Here is a 15,904-nt window from a genome sequence, read left to right on the forward strand (position 1 = left end):
GAGGGCTTGTCAGCCTCCCATCTTAGCACACTGACCCTGCTCTGTTTCTGTGTAGTAAGTGTGCACTTACACCCAACATGTCGTCAGAGTGCGGTCTGTCCTGGGGGATTTTCTGAAGGCAAGAATCGATAAAGTTCCTAAAGTACTCCGTCCTGGAGCAAAGATGATAAGATAATGGGTCAAAACAAAACAGACACAGAAAACCTGGATTATAAACAAACATTATCATTTTAGATGAAAAACATACAAAAGAACTACAGTAATGCAACATCAAAAAAAGGATGTTATTGTGTTTTTAAAGTTTTAAAGTGGCTTTAAACCACTTCTGCATAAGCTTCCACATAACATACAATGTCATCTCGGGTTTGTATCTCTCACTGCTGCGAGTATATGCACATAGCTGGGTAGAAGTACACAGATGATAAATTCTGTCAGTGTGTGTTTGTGTGTGCGACACCTCACCATTCACTGGACTGCAGTGTGGGGCTCTCATTCTGCGCTATGTGGTATAAGGCACTCATTGCATTCATGTTAAACAAGGGAGGCTTCCTCTCCGCTGGAACAGAAGAGACAACGGTGATTTATTCTTATTATTACACAGGTTTATTATCATAAGTAACTGAAGGCTTTGGGACATTTTTTTCTCAAGTGATCAGAAGGGAAAATATAGGCTTGCTTTACAGCTGAGTTCCTAAAAAATGCAGATTTTACCAAATCTAATATTCACAAAGTCCAGAGATCTTGGTCACATAAAATAACTGAAGAAAAATATTGTTCCTACTGCAGTTTCATCTAAATATCCTACAAGCATACTGTCACCTACCTAATTCTATACAGGTGATCCCTAAGGACCAGACATCCACCTTCCCATCATACTGGCCCTCATCCATAGCTAGAATCACCTCTGGGGCCATCCTGGATGAAGAGAAGAAAGAGAAAGTGGCTGTGAGAAACTGAGAAGAACAAAACAGAAAGTTTAAGTAATTAAAGTGTATTTTTTTGGCTTTGTTTTATCTGCCAAAGTGCTCTTGGACATGACATTGAGCCCTACGTTGCTCCTGATGGGAGTGGTGTGTATGAAAGATGATGAATGAGAAACACATTGTCAAGGGTTTTGTAGAACATAGTCAAGGTAAAAAGACCTTATGTGTGCAGGCCGTTTACCCCCAAAAATTTAATTATTTGAAAGATATATTCGCACTCAGCTAGTTAAACAAGAAAAAAGGATAAGAGTACCTCTATATCATAGTAACTCTCCACACTAAAAGGCACTGTCACTTTATTATTTGAAATAAATAACAGTTTTGATTTTCTCAGCAGCATGAATGACACACATAAACTCATCTACTGTGTTATTCAATCGCTCCATAAGACATATTGTGATTGATTGTGCAGGACTGAATTGAATCTTGTATTAAATAATGCCAGACACCCCAAAGTATATTAGCTTCTACTTTTTAAAAATCTGAGCATATCAGAAAATGTCTAAATTCTGAGTAAATGTAGCAATCACAGCGCCAAAGTATTTGAATGTGTCAGCAGGCTGCTTATTACTTGTGTGTGAATATGCAAACCGAGGCAAATCTGTTTCACCAATCAGTGTTTCTTTAGGCAGACGCTCAGTTAGAGACCCTTGATAAAGTCACGTGTACACAAAAGTACCTTGGGAAATGCTCCTTTCAGCTTTCACTTACCAGTACGGCGTTCCCACAAAGGAGTTGGCAGGTGAGGCAATGGAGGCAGAGCCAAAGTCTGCCAGTTTGACTTGCCCAGGCTCAGTCAGCAGGATGTTACCTGCCTTTACATCCCTGAGAGGAGAGATAACACATGCATGTCAGAGCAGAGGGTATGTGATGGGACGTTATATTTCATGCTGCTTATTATTAACCCAGAAACATAAAGAACAACGCAGCTAATGCGCTAATCCCTCACCTGTGGATCATATTGTGGGAATGAAGGTAAGCCAGCCCCTGCAGAGCACCATGTGTAATGGCAGCAATCTCCACCTCTTGTAAAGGTTTTTTATGAACTGTGGGAGAGAAAAACAGTCAGCTGATGAAGACAAAACAATGCATGCTACTCTCTATAAGCTCAGTCATATATCACGTCTTTTAAAGTGGACTCTTTTCTTTTTGCTCACCTTCTAACAAGTCAGAGGCTGAGCCAAGACAGTACTCCATCACCAGCTAGAAAAACAAGAGATAATGTCAAGAAAATACATAGAGAATCAGATAATCTTCCAATTCTGTGCATGTGAACATGCGACTCACCCATGCTGTGTGCTCACGGAGGTAACAGCCTTTGTATTCTATACTGTTTGGGTGCCGGATCCTCTGGAGAAACTTCACCTCCTTTATGATGTCCTGCCATTTCTGTTTGGGAACGAAGCAAGGAAAATATAAAACACTTTTCTTCGTGTTGGGCACAAGCTTGTCTTTAAGTGCAAATAGGAGTAAGGTGGTTCTCTTCACAGATTATGTGTAATCTGAAATCATCAGCAAAGTGGACTGTATCTGGGACCACAACAGTGACAACGAGCAGCCAGGAGTAGATTTGTTGAGATGTAACGTTCAGGGATTTTAAGCCACAATTACAATGATTAATGCTACAGTCCAGCAGATCTTTATCTGGCCTTTTACTGCTTTAAATTAATTAAAGATAACCAGATTACATTATCTATCCTCTACCAAGAAAAGTGGTTGAGTCACTGATTCTTCAGTGAATTTCAGTTCTTCAGAAGCCCAGAAAGAGTAGCTTTGTTTTTTCTCACTGTGTGGATTTTTGGACTTTGTGATATTCATGATTTGTTGCAAACTTTTGTTTTTCTGTCAAGATACGCATGTGTAAAGATGAAAAACAGACTGATCTGATGCATGTAAAAGGGGACTTAAGTAATGATCTGATTGGGTTTAAAAGCTAAATATAAATCACTTGTTAAAATCCTATTTTAAAGAGGCTGCGTTTGAGTTGAAATGTTCTTTTTAATATAAGCAATTCTACACAGAAGTGTGTTGGAGCTTCTTTTTCACAGCAGTTGCTGAATAAACACTTGTTGCTTCTCTGAACTTCTTGGTTTCTGGCCATCATCTTAATTCTATACATTTCTACAAACTACTGTTGTATTTAGAGTCGTGTTTCTCATTGTGATCTGAGGATAAACACATACCAAAAGTTCCATGGACGATGTTTGAATGTCAAATGCTTCCTGCACAGTGTGAAAAATGCTATGTTCAAGTTTGGATTTATGATCTAAACAAGATATAGTTTGACTCACCTCATTAGATTGTTTGCCACTGTAGGACATCTTTTTAATTGCCACCACCTCATTCGTGCGCACATCCCGTGCCTGGAAAACACAAGAGTTCATTGTCAGTACACATTTAAACCATTAGGTACACTGCAACAGCGATTCTCTGCACATTATGTCTCATCAAGGATGTGGTACATGCAGCGTTCAAGAACCAAAGTCAGGTCAGAAAGTTCAGGTGAGTCACATCACTCTGCTGTATGCTGGTGCTATTAAACCCGTTTATCTGCTGGTAAAAATAACCTTGTACAAACTGTTTCTCTTCTTTCCTGAGAATTTCCTGAGAAGCTTCACTTTTTGGAACACTGGAAGGACACTAATGTATTGTAAGAAAACATAAGATACATTTGATTCAGCTGCTAGCTTTAACTGGCATGTCAAATAGAACTGAGTTAACATGTTATTCATAAAAAGGAACACAGCAGCTGATTAAATACAAACTAATTAGGATCACATTTAAATCTGTATTTACTGAACAATGGTGACTCAGACTGACGGTTTTCCTTTAACTCATTGTATGACTGTTCAACATGTACAGTTTCTGTCCGCTGATTAGCTCAGTGCATTTCTCGTCTGTGTGAGTCAGTGTGAAGATGAAGCTGCCGTACAAAGTAGACTGCGCCAAAGCTGCCATGGCCGATCTCTCGGAGGTCAGAGAAAAGCTTCTCTGGGTCTTCTTTGAAGAAAAGCTCAGCCACCTCTGGATCCTTCAGGCTCCCTGCCCTTACAGAGGAGGGCATCCTGGTTAATGTAGTCCCTGATCACCCACGCAAAGGGGATGGGACTATCTGGGTGCTGAGCTCTGCCAAAGCAGCTGAAGATTCATCTGCGGTAATGGATGCGCCTGAGGAACCAGCACATGGGCACCTAGATGGACAGAAGACAAAGAGAGACAGACAGGGGTGTTAGCGAGGACGAGATGAAACATGCTGATCTAACGCTGAGAGAGGAAGCGTTTGAAGATAGAAGTAAGACAGTCAACAACCAGATCTGAAAAGGAGAGAAGGAAATCTCAGCATAACTTTGATCTAAAAGGAAGCAAATACAAAATGCTGTGATATATCGTCTGCTTCCTCACAGGGATCAAGCAGACCACTTTACATTGGCCAAGCTGAAGGCTGTAATTATCTGCTTCAGCGATTTCATGGGCTCATGCAGGTATTCAGCTACGTAACTTTTCCAGTTTTCATTAAATCACTTTTGAATTAATTTTGGATAGTGTATGGGAGGAAAAGAATATATTAAAAGGTGACGACGGTGGAGTAACACTACCCTATATTCCTTTTTTATTGAACAACCATTCTGCCTAATGACTTCCACATAAATACCCCTATCCCACTGATATGCTTAACAACTGGTGAAACACAAGGGGCCTGAGGACATTCTTAAAATATGCCACAGCAAGTCCCCAGACAGCTGATGTCAATACCACAAACCTTCCTCAAAAAGGTCACGGGCTCCTGAAGTATTGTAAACACAGTGGTTTTTGGCCACACGACATATTTTCAAACGCTGACACCAATATAACTGCAGAACCATCACTAGTGCATCAATTCAGAGTGCTTTAGCAATTAATGCAGATCTGTAAGCTACTGAAATGGCTGGGTAATGCAAATATCCCAGCTCGAGGATTGATTTCACGTCCACTGTTATGCAGTAATGAGCAGTTAGCTGCACTGGATGATCAATTAGGACAAGGGGTCAGATTTTATTGTGTACTCTAACCCGGATGCATCAATTTTGCCCCAGTTAATACATACAACATGCTAATACCGTGTATACCTGAACATGCAAGTTGTGTACCACATAGTCATGATGCTGGCCGTAACGATGTGAATACATACTGAGTGTGTTGTACGTTATACTGCAACTAGTAATAGGTGTGTTTAACTGAGAATTTCATCACAGGCAAAAATTCACACAAATAAAAAAAGTGTTGCTACTATCCTTAAAAGGTGTTACTTTGGAATATACGGTACAAAACACTAAAAACAAAGAGTTTGGGTTACATAAGGTTTCATGCAAATTAACAATATTTCTCTTTAATGCACAGGTGGCACCGCTTTAATGTGCATGTGCTGCTCATTGTCAGTGTTTGTTTGAAGGGTTTTGTTGAAACTTGTTTGGCCTCATCAGCTTTTGGAAGTTACAGTAATTACTCACATCATTTGGGATGCTTAAAGTCCAACATCTACGAGTTAGTGACAGTTAAAGATGGGTGACAAATTAAAGGAAAATAATGTAAACCTTTGACATCTACAGTGAGGGGACCTGGAGGCTCTGTTATGTCGTGGGGGGCATTTTGCTGGAATGGTTTGGCTCCACTTGTACCCTCAGAGGAGAGGATCACGGCAAACCAATACAAAGTTTTCTTCAGTGATAGCCTTTATCCTGTGGTGGAACATTTCTATCTTGATGTGAGTGGTCTCTTTCAGGATGACAATGGCCCCGTTCACAGGGCACAAGAGATCACTAAATGGTTTGTTGAAAATGATGTGAATCATGTGCTATGGCTTTTCCACCTGATCCCAACCTAAGTGAACACCTAATGGGAGGTTTTGGCCAATATCTTTTGGAAGAACGGTGGTTTATCCCTCCAGTAGAGTTCCAAGGTCTTGGAGAATCAATACCAAGGTGTATCGAAGCTATTCTGGTGGCCCAACACCACACTATGACAGTTTAAGTTGTTTTTTCTTGTAATTTGTTTCTCGTCTGCATATAATGCTGTTTACAGATCCACCGCGTCCCGTTTTCTGGGTGAGTAAAACCAAACTTCAATCATTTTTGTCACACAGCATCCAAGTATTATTCTGAAATTAATATAAACATGTCAAATGAAAACAACAGTAAAACAGGTGACCACATACTCTCTTTCTAACCTTTAGATGACTCTGACTTTAAAAATACATCCCAGAGCATAACAGGGTTACACCTAAAGCATGAAAACTAACTGGACAAAGCACTCTTTCAACCTGATGTCACAAAAACAGATATCACTGCATAAATGAGCAGTGGATAAACTGATAGCTTACACCTTTCAGTTTATCTTTGGGCCAGAAGGACTGTTAACTTAGTCTGCAGTTGTCTGTACAACCTGGTGGCCTTCCTGTTGTACCAAAACCGCACTGCTAGCTGAATGTCACAAGGTTTGTCCAGCGGAAAAAGCTACCCAGCTGACTGTGAAAATACATAAATAAACAAAGAAGGGTGAAAGTACCAAGACACATAGCCCTCAAGGACAACTTCTTTCCACTGAGATATTTATCTTCGGAAGAAGCTTAAAAACTGCAACTGCGAACAAACTTAAGTAACACAAACAGAGGTCCAGTCTGTTGGCGTTGGATTCTAGTGAACAGAGACTCATTCACATTTCTTTGCATTATGCCATAATGCTCCCAGCATTGTTAGATAATCACTGTGAAGCACACTACTTGGCCAGTTGAGTTTCACTGTTAACGTCCATACAAATCAACTGCAACACATGGAGCTAAAAATTGCTTCTGTGAATGAACTTAACACAAGCAAGGATCAAGTCTTTCTATTTTGGATTGTAGTGAACAGAGACTCATTCACACTGGTTTTAATTCTGTTATAGCACCTGCAGCATTATTAGATAATCACTGAAATGCAGATTTTTGGCCACTAAATGTGTTCAAACTGTTATCTTTCACTTTGAAAGTTCAAGAGAAGCCCTACAGGTCCGAGTTTTACTGCTGCTTTCAGGAAACAAAGCAGATCAGTGCAAAAGCGCATAAAGTACTACATATACAGGTGTGGCAGTTTTTCCTCTGTCTGGAGCTGTTGATGCGCACAATGACTTAAAGCAAGACAATGCTCTTAAATATGCTAAATTTTTCATGCATAAAGAAAATGTTTTAGTCAGGACCAGCACCAAAGCACAATCACGAGCTGAGATTAAAGAAGAGTTTTGTTAATTGAGGTTTCATTTACTCAAGCATTATAGACATTTTTCTTACTCAAATGGTCAGGTATAGTAGGAAAATGCATGGATTTTTGTCAAAGGTAATGCAGAATCATTGCCTTTACTCTATTAATCCGTAGTCAACCCCTAAATGCAATTTCTGATTCAGGAAAAACCCTGATGTGCACTGTGAATCTGCCATTACTATAGAAAGTTAAAGGACCAGCAAGGAACCTTAGAAAAAAACAATGAGTCAAAACTAGAAGTGAAACTATGCAATGAACTGTGTTCCACTGATAGACAATATGTGGCATCTTAGTATGTGTTGCCAATCAGGCTGATCAGCATTTTCCAACAGCGTATAATCTACATAACAATCTATGCAAACATGGGTTGAAATTTTGGTCATTTTTGTGTGAGAGATAGAAAAGCTAGAAGTAGCGTTGACAAACTAAAAACTCAGCTCTGCTCTAAATGATGAAATATGTTTGTCTCACTCCCCAAATCAGCATGAAGTACTGACAGAGCAGCAGCAAAACAATGTCAGAAACACTCTGGTGTCAAAGCTTTCTGTACTCTTTCCTGAAGCACGTAACTTTTTCCAGCTATCTTGTGATTGTACTTCTTCACAGATGCTCTGACTGAATCTGAACAAACTGATTTTGCTCATGGCAACAAGGAGAGGTCATAAATAAATGCTAACAAGCATGTTAGGAGTATTTACTGTTGGCAATATTAATACTGGCATTCACACTAAAAATATTTAATTACATATAAAATGTGACACAGTCCAGTTTATTTCAACCTGGAATATTTCCCTATCCATATTTTGCTATCATGTTACCCTAATTTTGAACTGTCCACCTCTGTTGTAAAGATTTGGGCAACTAAAGGGACACGCACAACAGCTTGTAAACAATAGAGAGCAGAAAATTTAGCATGAGCTCTCAGCAGCTTTTCAAAGAAAGATGATTTTTACAAAAATGCTGTAAAATGTTTCCTTTGGTTTTCTTTCCTCCTCTATGACAGTAAACTAAATATCATTGGGTTGTGGACTAAACAAGATATTTTGACACATCATGTCGAGCTTCGGGAAACGTTGACTTTTTTTTCCTTTCTACATTTTCCAATATTGATATTAAATGATAATCATTAGCTCTAGCCTTACTAGGAAATATTCAAAGACAAACCACAATCGATTCGCTATGCTCACTTTATTTACAATAAATTGATCCACCAGGCAGACAAAAATGTAAACATTTTTAGATAATACTGGTACAGCTTCATAGTTAGTTTTTTTTTTAATCTAATACTGAATATTATTAGAGTGTATATTCCATTTAAACAGGTCTGAATGAGGAACATTGATATTAACAATCCAGAGGTGGCTTGGTAAACCAGAGTCCATGCTCTGTGTATCCTAAGGACCATTCAACTATCAGAAAAGGTCATGTTTTAGGGGATGGCTATGCTTACTAATAACCTTCTGAGTGTCTTAATTCCTCAATTTGATTTCCTGTTGAAACTGGGTAACTAAGTGGGACACAGACAGGTTTGAAACTGTGATTGCTTTATTGGATTGACATCTTCATGCTCCGGTATGTGCAAAAAAAAAAAAAAAAAAAAAAACTATAACACTTTCGTACAGGAAATAATTTCATATACACACATTCTCTGTTGACTTTATAAGGTTAAAAAAGAAGGGAGGAGTTGTGCATCATCCTTTGACACAAAGAAGGATCTAACTACCCTAGACCTGACTGAATTAGACCGTGTATATAATTCTAATTGACTAGACAACACAGTACGTAGGAAGATAAACTAAAATACAATCAGGTATCTGTCTCTCTCACACAAGCTCAATGAAACACAGAACTGAACACTAAGTCACAAGACTAAATCTAGAAGGAATGAACCGGACTGCGAGATTTGTGTCTGCATGTGTAATTACGAAAAAGAACAGTGTGTTCAAGGAAAGCACCGAAACTTGTTTTGCTTTACCGCTGGCGAAAATGGATTCCCTCTTGATGAATTATGTGAATTGATTTCCCCTGCACTGTAAAATCGGCAAGAAGCCTAATGAAGCGGCAACCAATGCACAAAGCTGAGTAGCGAGGGGTGTCAAGGGGAGGAAGAGCGAGAGAGAAATGGAGAGGGATAATAAATAATCAAATACTTTATTGATTCTTATAGTGAATTTCTCTTAGCTGCACGTGATCAGCTACAGAGCAGTGCTGGAGCAGGCCTGCGGTCTGCTGGTTCATGAAAGCACAGAAAGGATTTGCAGAATAGAAACGACACTGGCTGGTTGAAACCTAGACTAAAACATCCATTACAGCTACTTAATACAATGTCAATTACCATTATTTATCAGACTATAATGAAGCATTTTGTGCTTAAAAGCTGATAGTCTCAGGTCTCATATAAGCCAGCTACAATCACACTGACAATGATGTCAAACAATGCAATCTTGAGCTATATCATAAAGGTTATCACTCCTTCAAGTGCATAGAAAGTCAGATTTAATTATGTAGAACCCTTAAACATTCATGGTACAACTATATAGATGCTATTAGTTATTGGGGCTGATTACACCCTCTTTGTACATTCTGTTCTTGACTGAAGTTTCACCCAGAATACGTGAAATCACCTGCAGGTGAGCACTTCTTCACAAAACTGTAGGATTTTAGAAGTCCCTTTAATTATCTGTACTTCACTCCCACATACACACATCAGCAGAAAATATATCCTTCCATACATATGCTTTCAAATCGTCCTTCAGCGAGATGCTAAATGCTGTGCCGCTAAATAATTCAAAATAAGAACGCACTTAGGTGGTACATCTTGTAAACTGATCATGTATCAGCCAGATGTAACTGGTCCTGTCCACATGAAATATTTCTTTGTCTCTTGCTGGAAAATCCTGACAGTGTAACCTTATAACAACAATATAATTAAAATGGTGCTGAGCCTAAAGAGAAGAAACAGTTCAGTGAGGTGCAGATATTCCACGTATCATTAGTCTAACTTAAAAGCAGAAGTTCAGAATCTAATCAGGTCCAGTGAGGAGCACAGATTTTAAACTAAATTAGCACTAATATCTTATTTGTGCTTGAATCAGCCAACAAACTGAACTGCCATATTGGATTACAGACTGATCATTAGTCAGATTCCCAATAAAAACAACACACAGCTGTTTGTTCAGAGAAAATGCTAATTTCATGACCTACATGTGCACCATTATTCAAGCGGCTTACACACCATATTTCAATCCCCCCCCCCAGATGGAGGGTGGGGTGCCCATGCTCCTGTTTCCCAGGCTGATTACAGATCGTGGCTTTCACTGAGTGGAGGAAGTGAAAACTCTCAAGCTAACTAATGTCAACAGCAACTCATCCCCACAATGATAGTGATGGAGGAGAGGAATGGAGTCAGAGAGTGAGAGAAATGGCGTGACCATCAACAACATACAAAGTTTCCTCTGAACAAGAGAGGCATTCAAACTTTGAAATTTGCAGAGTCATTCCAGTGGATGTGGTCTGTCAAATCAGATGGAAAATTTACTGGATGCACTTGATTTAGAACATAATCAATTAGACTTGTATAAGCTGGGATTAATCATCTAAATACTGTAAAAATTTAAGCTGATGAAGATCTTGATTGAATTGGTCATGTTGGTTTCCTACTGTTCAGCAGCCAGTGTTATTAAAAGACCCTGAGCAGGAACTCTTAATTCTTCTATATTTCTCTTTTTTCCCCAACACATTGATCCTACTGTGTGTTGCTGTCTGTCCAAAACCTGATTTAGCTTATATATCTGTGTCACAGACCTCGACTGTTGCACAAAAACTGTTAAAGGAACATCAATAAACCACAGTGGTGCACTGGGTCCCTTCATTACAGAACATACAGGCATTACAGTTGATTTAGGAGCAGCTCCACAGCCATAACTCACTTTGTTGAACTGCCATATCAATGAAGGTGCCACTCTCAGTCAGACGTGAGGATCATTCTCATTTGATTAGTCATCATATATGCCAGATAAACAAGGATTAAATATAATAAAAGCACTGCAGACTTGCAATGAATAAATTAAATAAAGCTCATGCTAATACAGTTACCATTACATTACATATTGCAGTTCACTAACAAATAAAGTTACAGTGGCAGTGTGGAACCAGCGCTTGTTATGCAGTTGCTGATGGTCACTGGCTGCCTGGATCTAGACATGAGGAAGCAGGCCAGATTTGCTCCAGTGTCTAATCCATTTTTCCTGGGAGACACTTAAATCCATTATGCAGTTTGCCCATATTCAGCACCCACAGATATATAACTGGCCCACAGCAAAACACAACTTAGCAAAGGCTCATCCTGCATCGAGATGTTTGCAGCCAATAACAGCTGCGTACCTCTCTTCATTGGCCAGCAGCTAGTCCTTGGAAGTAAAGAAAGGGAACTGCTCCTGTCTCTGAATGCACTGTTGTTCTGACAAGGTTGCAGACGCATAAATGAAGAAATGACAGGTGTGCATATCAGCGCTGGTTGTACAGAACATAGAAAGCAGGGACAGACAATTAGAAATCTGTGATAACAGAGAGGATACCTGCCTCCCAGATCAGGCATACTGGCTGCATTTATCACGTCAACAGAGACGGGCAGGCGGCTCATACTGCAGTGCTTATTTGATAACACAGTCGGTATATAAGGCAGATAGAACATAAAGCATGTGTAGGTGTTTAGGTGTATCAGCCATCCAGCCTCGGATACAGCATTAGAGGGATCACTCCAACAGAGCACCACATCCTTTCTAAGATGAATGGTGAACTTGGTGTCACAATGCTGGAGTTACATGATTTGCACGTATTCAAAGTGTGTCAGATGTTAAATCCTTGTGTAGTTGATCCACTGTGTCATGCATAAGTTAAGCAGCAAAGTCACAGATAAGCCAAGCAGAAGGGTAGCTTGCTGAGTGATAGCCAGTGTTACGCAATATCAACACAGAAAACTGAGGAATGCGACTCACGTCAGTGCACAAAAACAGCCATCAACAGCGATGGATGCAGCTCTGCTCGTCGCTAACAAACGACAGATACAGTCGGAAGCAATGATTTGTTACAGTGCTGCCCTAATGCTGCTTGTAAACATAATGCCAGAGCATGTAAGTTACGTGCGACATGCATAAGAAGAGGCTTGATCAATGTCACCTACCGTCACACAGCTAGCAGCTCAGACAATATGTGACTCATGATGTCCCTGGCAGAAGAGCAAACTTCCCAAACAGACACCTCTGGAGCCCAGTTTCACTCACCGTTAACGTACAGCCACAGCGGACAAAAACAAAACCGAGGGAGTGGCACTGCTTGCAACGATAGTTGCATAAAGCGGATTAGCAAGCTAACGCAGCTAGCTAACGCTGCTTAGGTGAAGCAATCTATGAGCACTATTTACAACAAACACAGCCTCACAGTTTAGCTCCCTGGCCCTGCTCCCCGCAAACACACAGCATTTAGGGATGTGTCACAGTGGCATTCAAAGCTAACACCTTTACCCTCAATGAACCAGTGAACTTGGAAAAGGCAGACTAAAATCTGTAGATGCGACAAACCGTACAAGTTGTGACAGCAACTTTTGGTTAGCTGGCGGATAGCAGCCGATCTGGCTGGCTAGCTTGCAAGCTAAGAGATGTTGAAATCAAGTTCCACTGCAGAATTTGGCTATGGAGAACAAATCTGCCCATCGCTTCTGAACGTTATCACAAAGCTAAAGTTAGCGACCAACTCACCTGGTCCAAATGAATCCACGCAGGCTGAGGAGTGGGCTGTAAGCGGCTGATTAATCCACTCACTGGCAACACGGCGGCGCACAGCGGCTGAGGCTAAATCACAGACGGGCAATGCAGTCCACAGAAATCTAAGTGTGAATTTGCTAGCTGATAAGTTAGCAATGCTACTTCGCTAATCTAACTGCATAATTGCCCTACCCAAACACAGACGCTGGCCTGAAGCCCACCCTAATTGTCTACTTTAGCTATATCCGCCTTTTGTCATCTATACTGGCCGGCGGTAGAGATAATTTCTACCAACGAGCCGAGCTGAGCTGAGCTGGCTAACGACTGCCAAGCGTTAACTGTCACAACGGGTTGGCAGCAGCAGGCTACTGGCCAACTAGCCGCTAACGCTCAGCTAGCAAAGTTTCTCTCTCCGATAGGCAGTTCCCTAAAAATGGCGGCGGAGAGAATCACCTCCCTTCCACCGTGAAGGAATCGGGGAGCAAATGAATCGAAAAACACCGATTCTGAGCGGTGCGGCCGGTTTTAACCCAGAGTACACGTGTGACAGCCTCGGAGGGTCCTGCTGCACCCTGCGGGGTAAATGTTTTGCCCCCTCCCCTAACCTCTGCTACAGCTGTGCCATCCGGCAACTGCAAGCTGAGGTGTGTGTGGTCTGTGACTGTAAACACACCAGCCCTGATGCACTTAATAGCGGAGGAGATCCAGGTATTGGTCATTCCTCTCTCCCTCCACCTCTTCCCCTTGTGTGTGTGTGTTTGCACTTTCAGTCACTGAGCTCCTAACCTGATTAACAGTTTCAATCTTAATCTGGCCTCTACTATAAATAGGCGGTCGTTAAAAACTGTATATATCCCACAACAACAACAGATGTCAGGAGAAATGGTCAACCAGTGTTTCTGGTATGATGGGAGGAGTGAAGTTTACACAAGGGCACCACATTTCATTATAGTTAACAACAACAATAATAATAATAATGCAAAAAGGTGTAGTGTGTGATTGTGTACTAAAATATAATTATAATGCTATGATTAGATCCTCTTATGGACCTCTCTGAACCTATGAAAGCATGTAATGTTTACAACACAATATAGTAACATGGAGTACTATGACTTGATATTATAATGGAATATGGTTTAATAGTAAAATGCAAATGTCAGATGATCAGCCACACTTAAATTGAATAATTGCTCAACACTTCTATGTGCAGTTTTTGTGCTATAGCTGTCTCAGTTTATTCATATTGTACTGATCATGCTATATTTACGTCTTCACTGTATATTGTATTCGCAGATGCACATTTCATTCAGATGTTTACATTGCCACATGCACAACAACTTAATGCCACGTCAGTATGTGCACCACACCATATTTCAGACCAGGATTACACATGTAGCTGTAATCTGCACTGAGAAAATATAGGATATATGCAGTGTGCATGGCAGCAGAGAGGTTAAAGATGGACATTCCACGACAGGCTGCAGGCTCACAAACCAATCAGCTTCCAGAGCAGGGCTCCGAGGGCTTTGATTGGTTGTTCAGCATCCCTGTTGTCATGATGATGGGAATCAGGTCCTGCCTGTGTGGTCTGTATCCAGGCACAGAAGTACACTGAAGCAAATGATACGGATGGATAGGCTGCAGAACTTTCTGTCCCTGACGCACACACACACACACATAGTTGTATATGTAATGTAAATACATGACCCCCATATATAATATAACCACAGACAGATGTAGGGTCTGTGCAAACTGCAGCCGGATTTATTTGCAGTGTTTGTCCTCTTCTGCAGATGTTACATTGCTGAAGAAACATCTGTCCCAAAGCTTTTAAAAAATGCATTCACAATCTCATGCTGGTTACAGAAGAGAGGAATTATGTCATGTGACAGTGAATACTAGGAAGCCTCAAAGCACTCATCCTAAAACTATAAAGTCCGGAAGGAACCAGAGCACATTTAACATTTTGAGGCAGATCATTTTCATTACATTTTTGTTTGTCTGCTCTATTGGGTCTGCACTGTATCTTAGCTGTTCCTCAGGCTGCACAAGATAGAGATCTAAGATGTTGTATCTGGAATCTGCCAGATTTATTCTGCCAATTTGGGGAACGCAAACCCAATTACAAGTGGAATCACTTTCCATCTCTGTTCCAGTTGTTCTTTCAGCCCCTTCCCTATATTCTCATGCTCCTTCTTACTGATGTTACTGTTCTCTAGAATTGCTACAATTCAGTTCTATTCAATATGCTTTATTGGTAGAAGTATGTTGCAAAAGCATAGAGAAGGATGTTTTTTTTAAAAAGACAAAATTAAAGAGAAATAAATGTATTAAGTGGAATAAAGAGGATAAATAAGATGATAAAAAAAATAACAAGAGGATGGCAAAAACAAGGATAAAAGCAGTAAAAATATGTAGTATGCACCTCTTAACAGAATCAGTTGCTTTTTATTGTTGTCATATGATAAGGTTTGAGATTAAAGAGTCACTTTTTAAAGAATTCATATCGTATATTGTTGTACTTGTCGTAGTTTAGGAGGAGACTGTTGGCAGCCGTGATTTCTTGTCCGTCTCTGCTTTGTGCCTCAGACGGCAAAAAGATATTCTGTCGGTTTATATCCATGTATTCATAGTTTAGGGACAGATAATAATGTAATCTGTTATGAGTTGTGGTTTGATTACTTTAGTCTCCCTGAAAAGCATTTTCTGTTACTGTAATAATGAAGTTGATTCTGATTAGATCAGTGCTTGTCTGAGGCTGATCAGTGACGGATGTTATCTGATCAGAAAGTCTCAGGATCAGCTGACAGAAGACTTTGAGGGAAACAGCTCCTGAAATCTAAATGTGTCTATCAGGGTCTTAATTGGGATGTAACCGAAGTTTAAA

General features: G+C 40.3%; 1 protein-coding gene across 2 annotated transcripts in view; it reads right to left on the bottom strand.

Moving 5' to 3' along the window:
• taok1b (TAO kinase 1b) overlaps positions 1-13,660 on the bottom strand; it is a 25,945-nt gene extending 12,285 nt beyond the window's left edge. The window contains exons 1-10 of one of the 2 annotated variants that reach the window (XM_023295994.3): positions 13,012-13,660; positions 3,916-4,174; positions 3,275-3,346; positions 2,271-2,372; positions 2,141-2,186; positions 1,933-2,029; positions 1,695-1,808; positions 824-915; positions 463-556; positions 71-152 (exon numbers count right to left, since the gene is read on the bottom strand). In XM_023295994.3, coding sequence (XP_023151762.1) covers positions 71-152; positions 463-556; positions 824-915; positions 1,695-1,808; positions 1,933-2,029; positions 2,141-2,186; positions 2,271-2,372; positions 3,275-3,346; positions 3,916-4,047 — 831 coding nt within the window. In that variant the 5' untranslated portion in view covers positions 4,048-4,174; positions 13,012-13,660. Of the gene's footprint in view, positions 1-70; positions 153-462; positions 557-823; positions 916-1,694; positions 1,809-1,932; positions 2,030-2,140; positions 2,187-2,270; positions 2,373-3,274; positions 3,347-3,915; positions 4,175-12,437; positions 12,591-13,011 lie in introns of those variants that run through there. The other variant, XM_023295995.3, reaches the window with a different exon arrangement.
• Positions 13,661-15,904: the final 2,244 nt, after the last annotated feature.

This window comes from Amphiprion ocellaris, chromosome 14, assembly GCF_022539595.1.
Source record: "Amphiprion ocellaris isolate individual 3 ecotype Okinawa chromosome 14, ASM2253959v1, whole genome shotgun sequence".
NCBI lineage: Eukaryota > Metazoa > Chordata > Actinopteri > Pomacentridae > Amphiprion > Amphiprion ocellaris.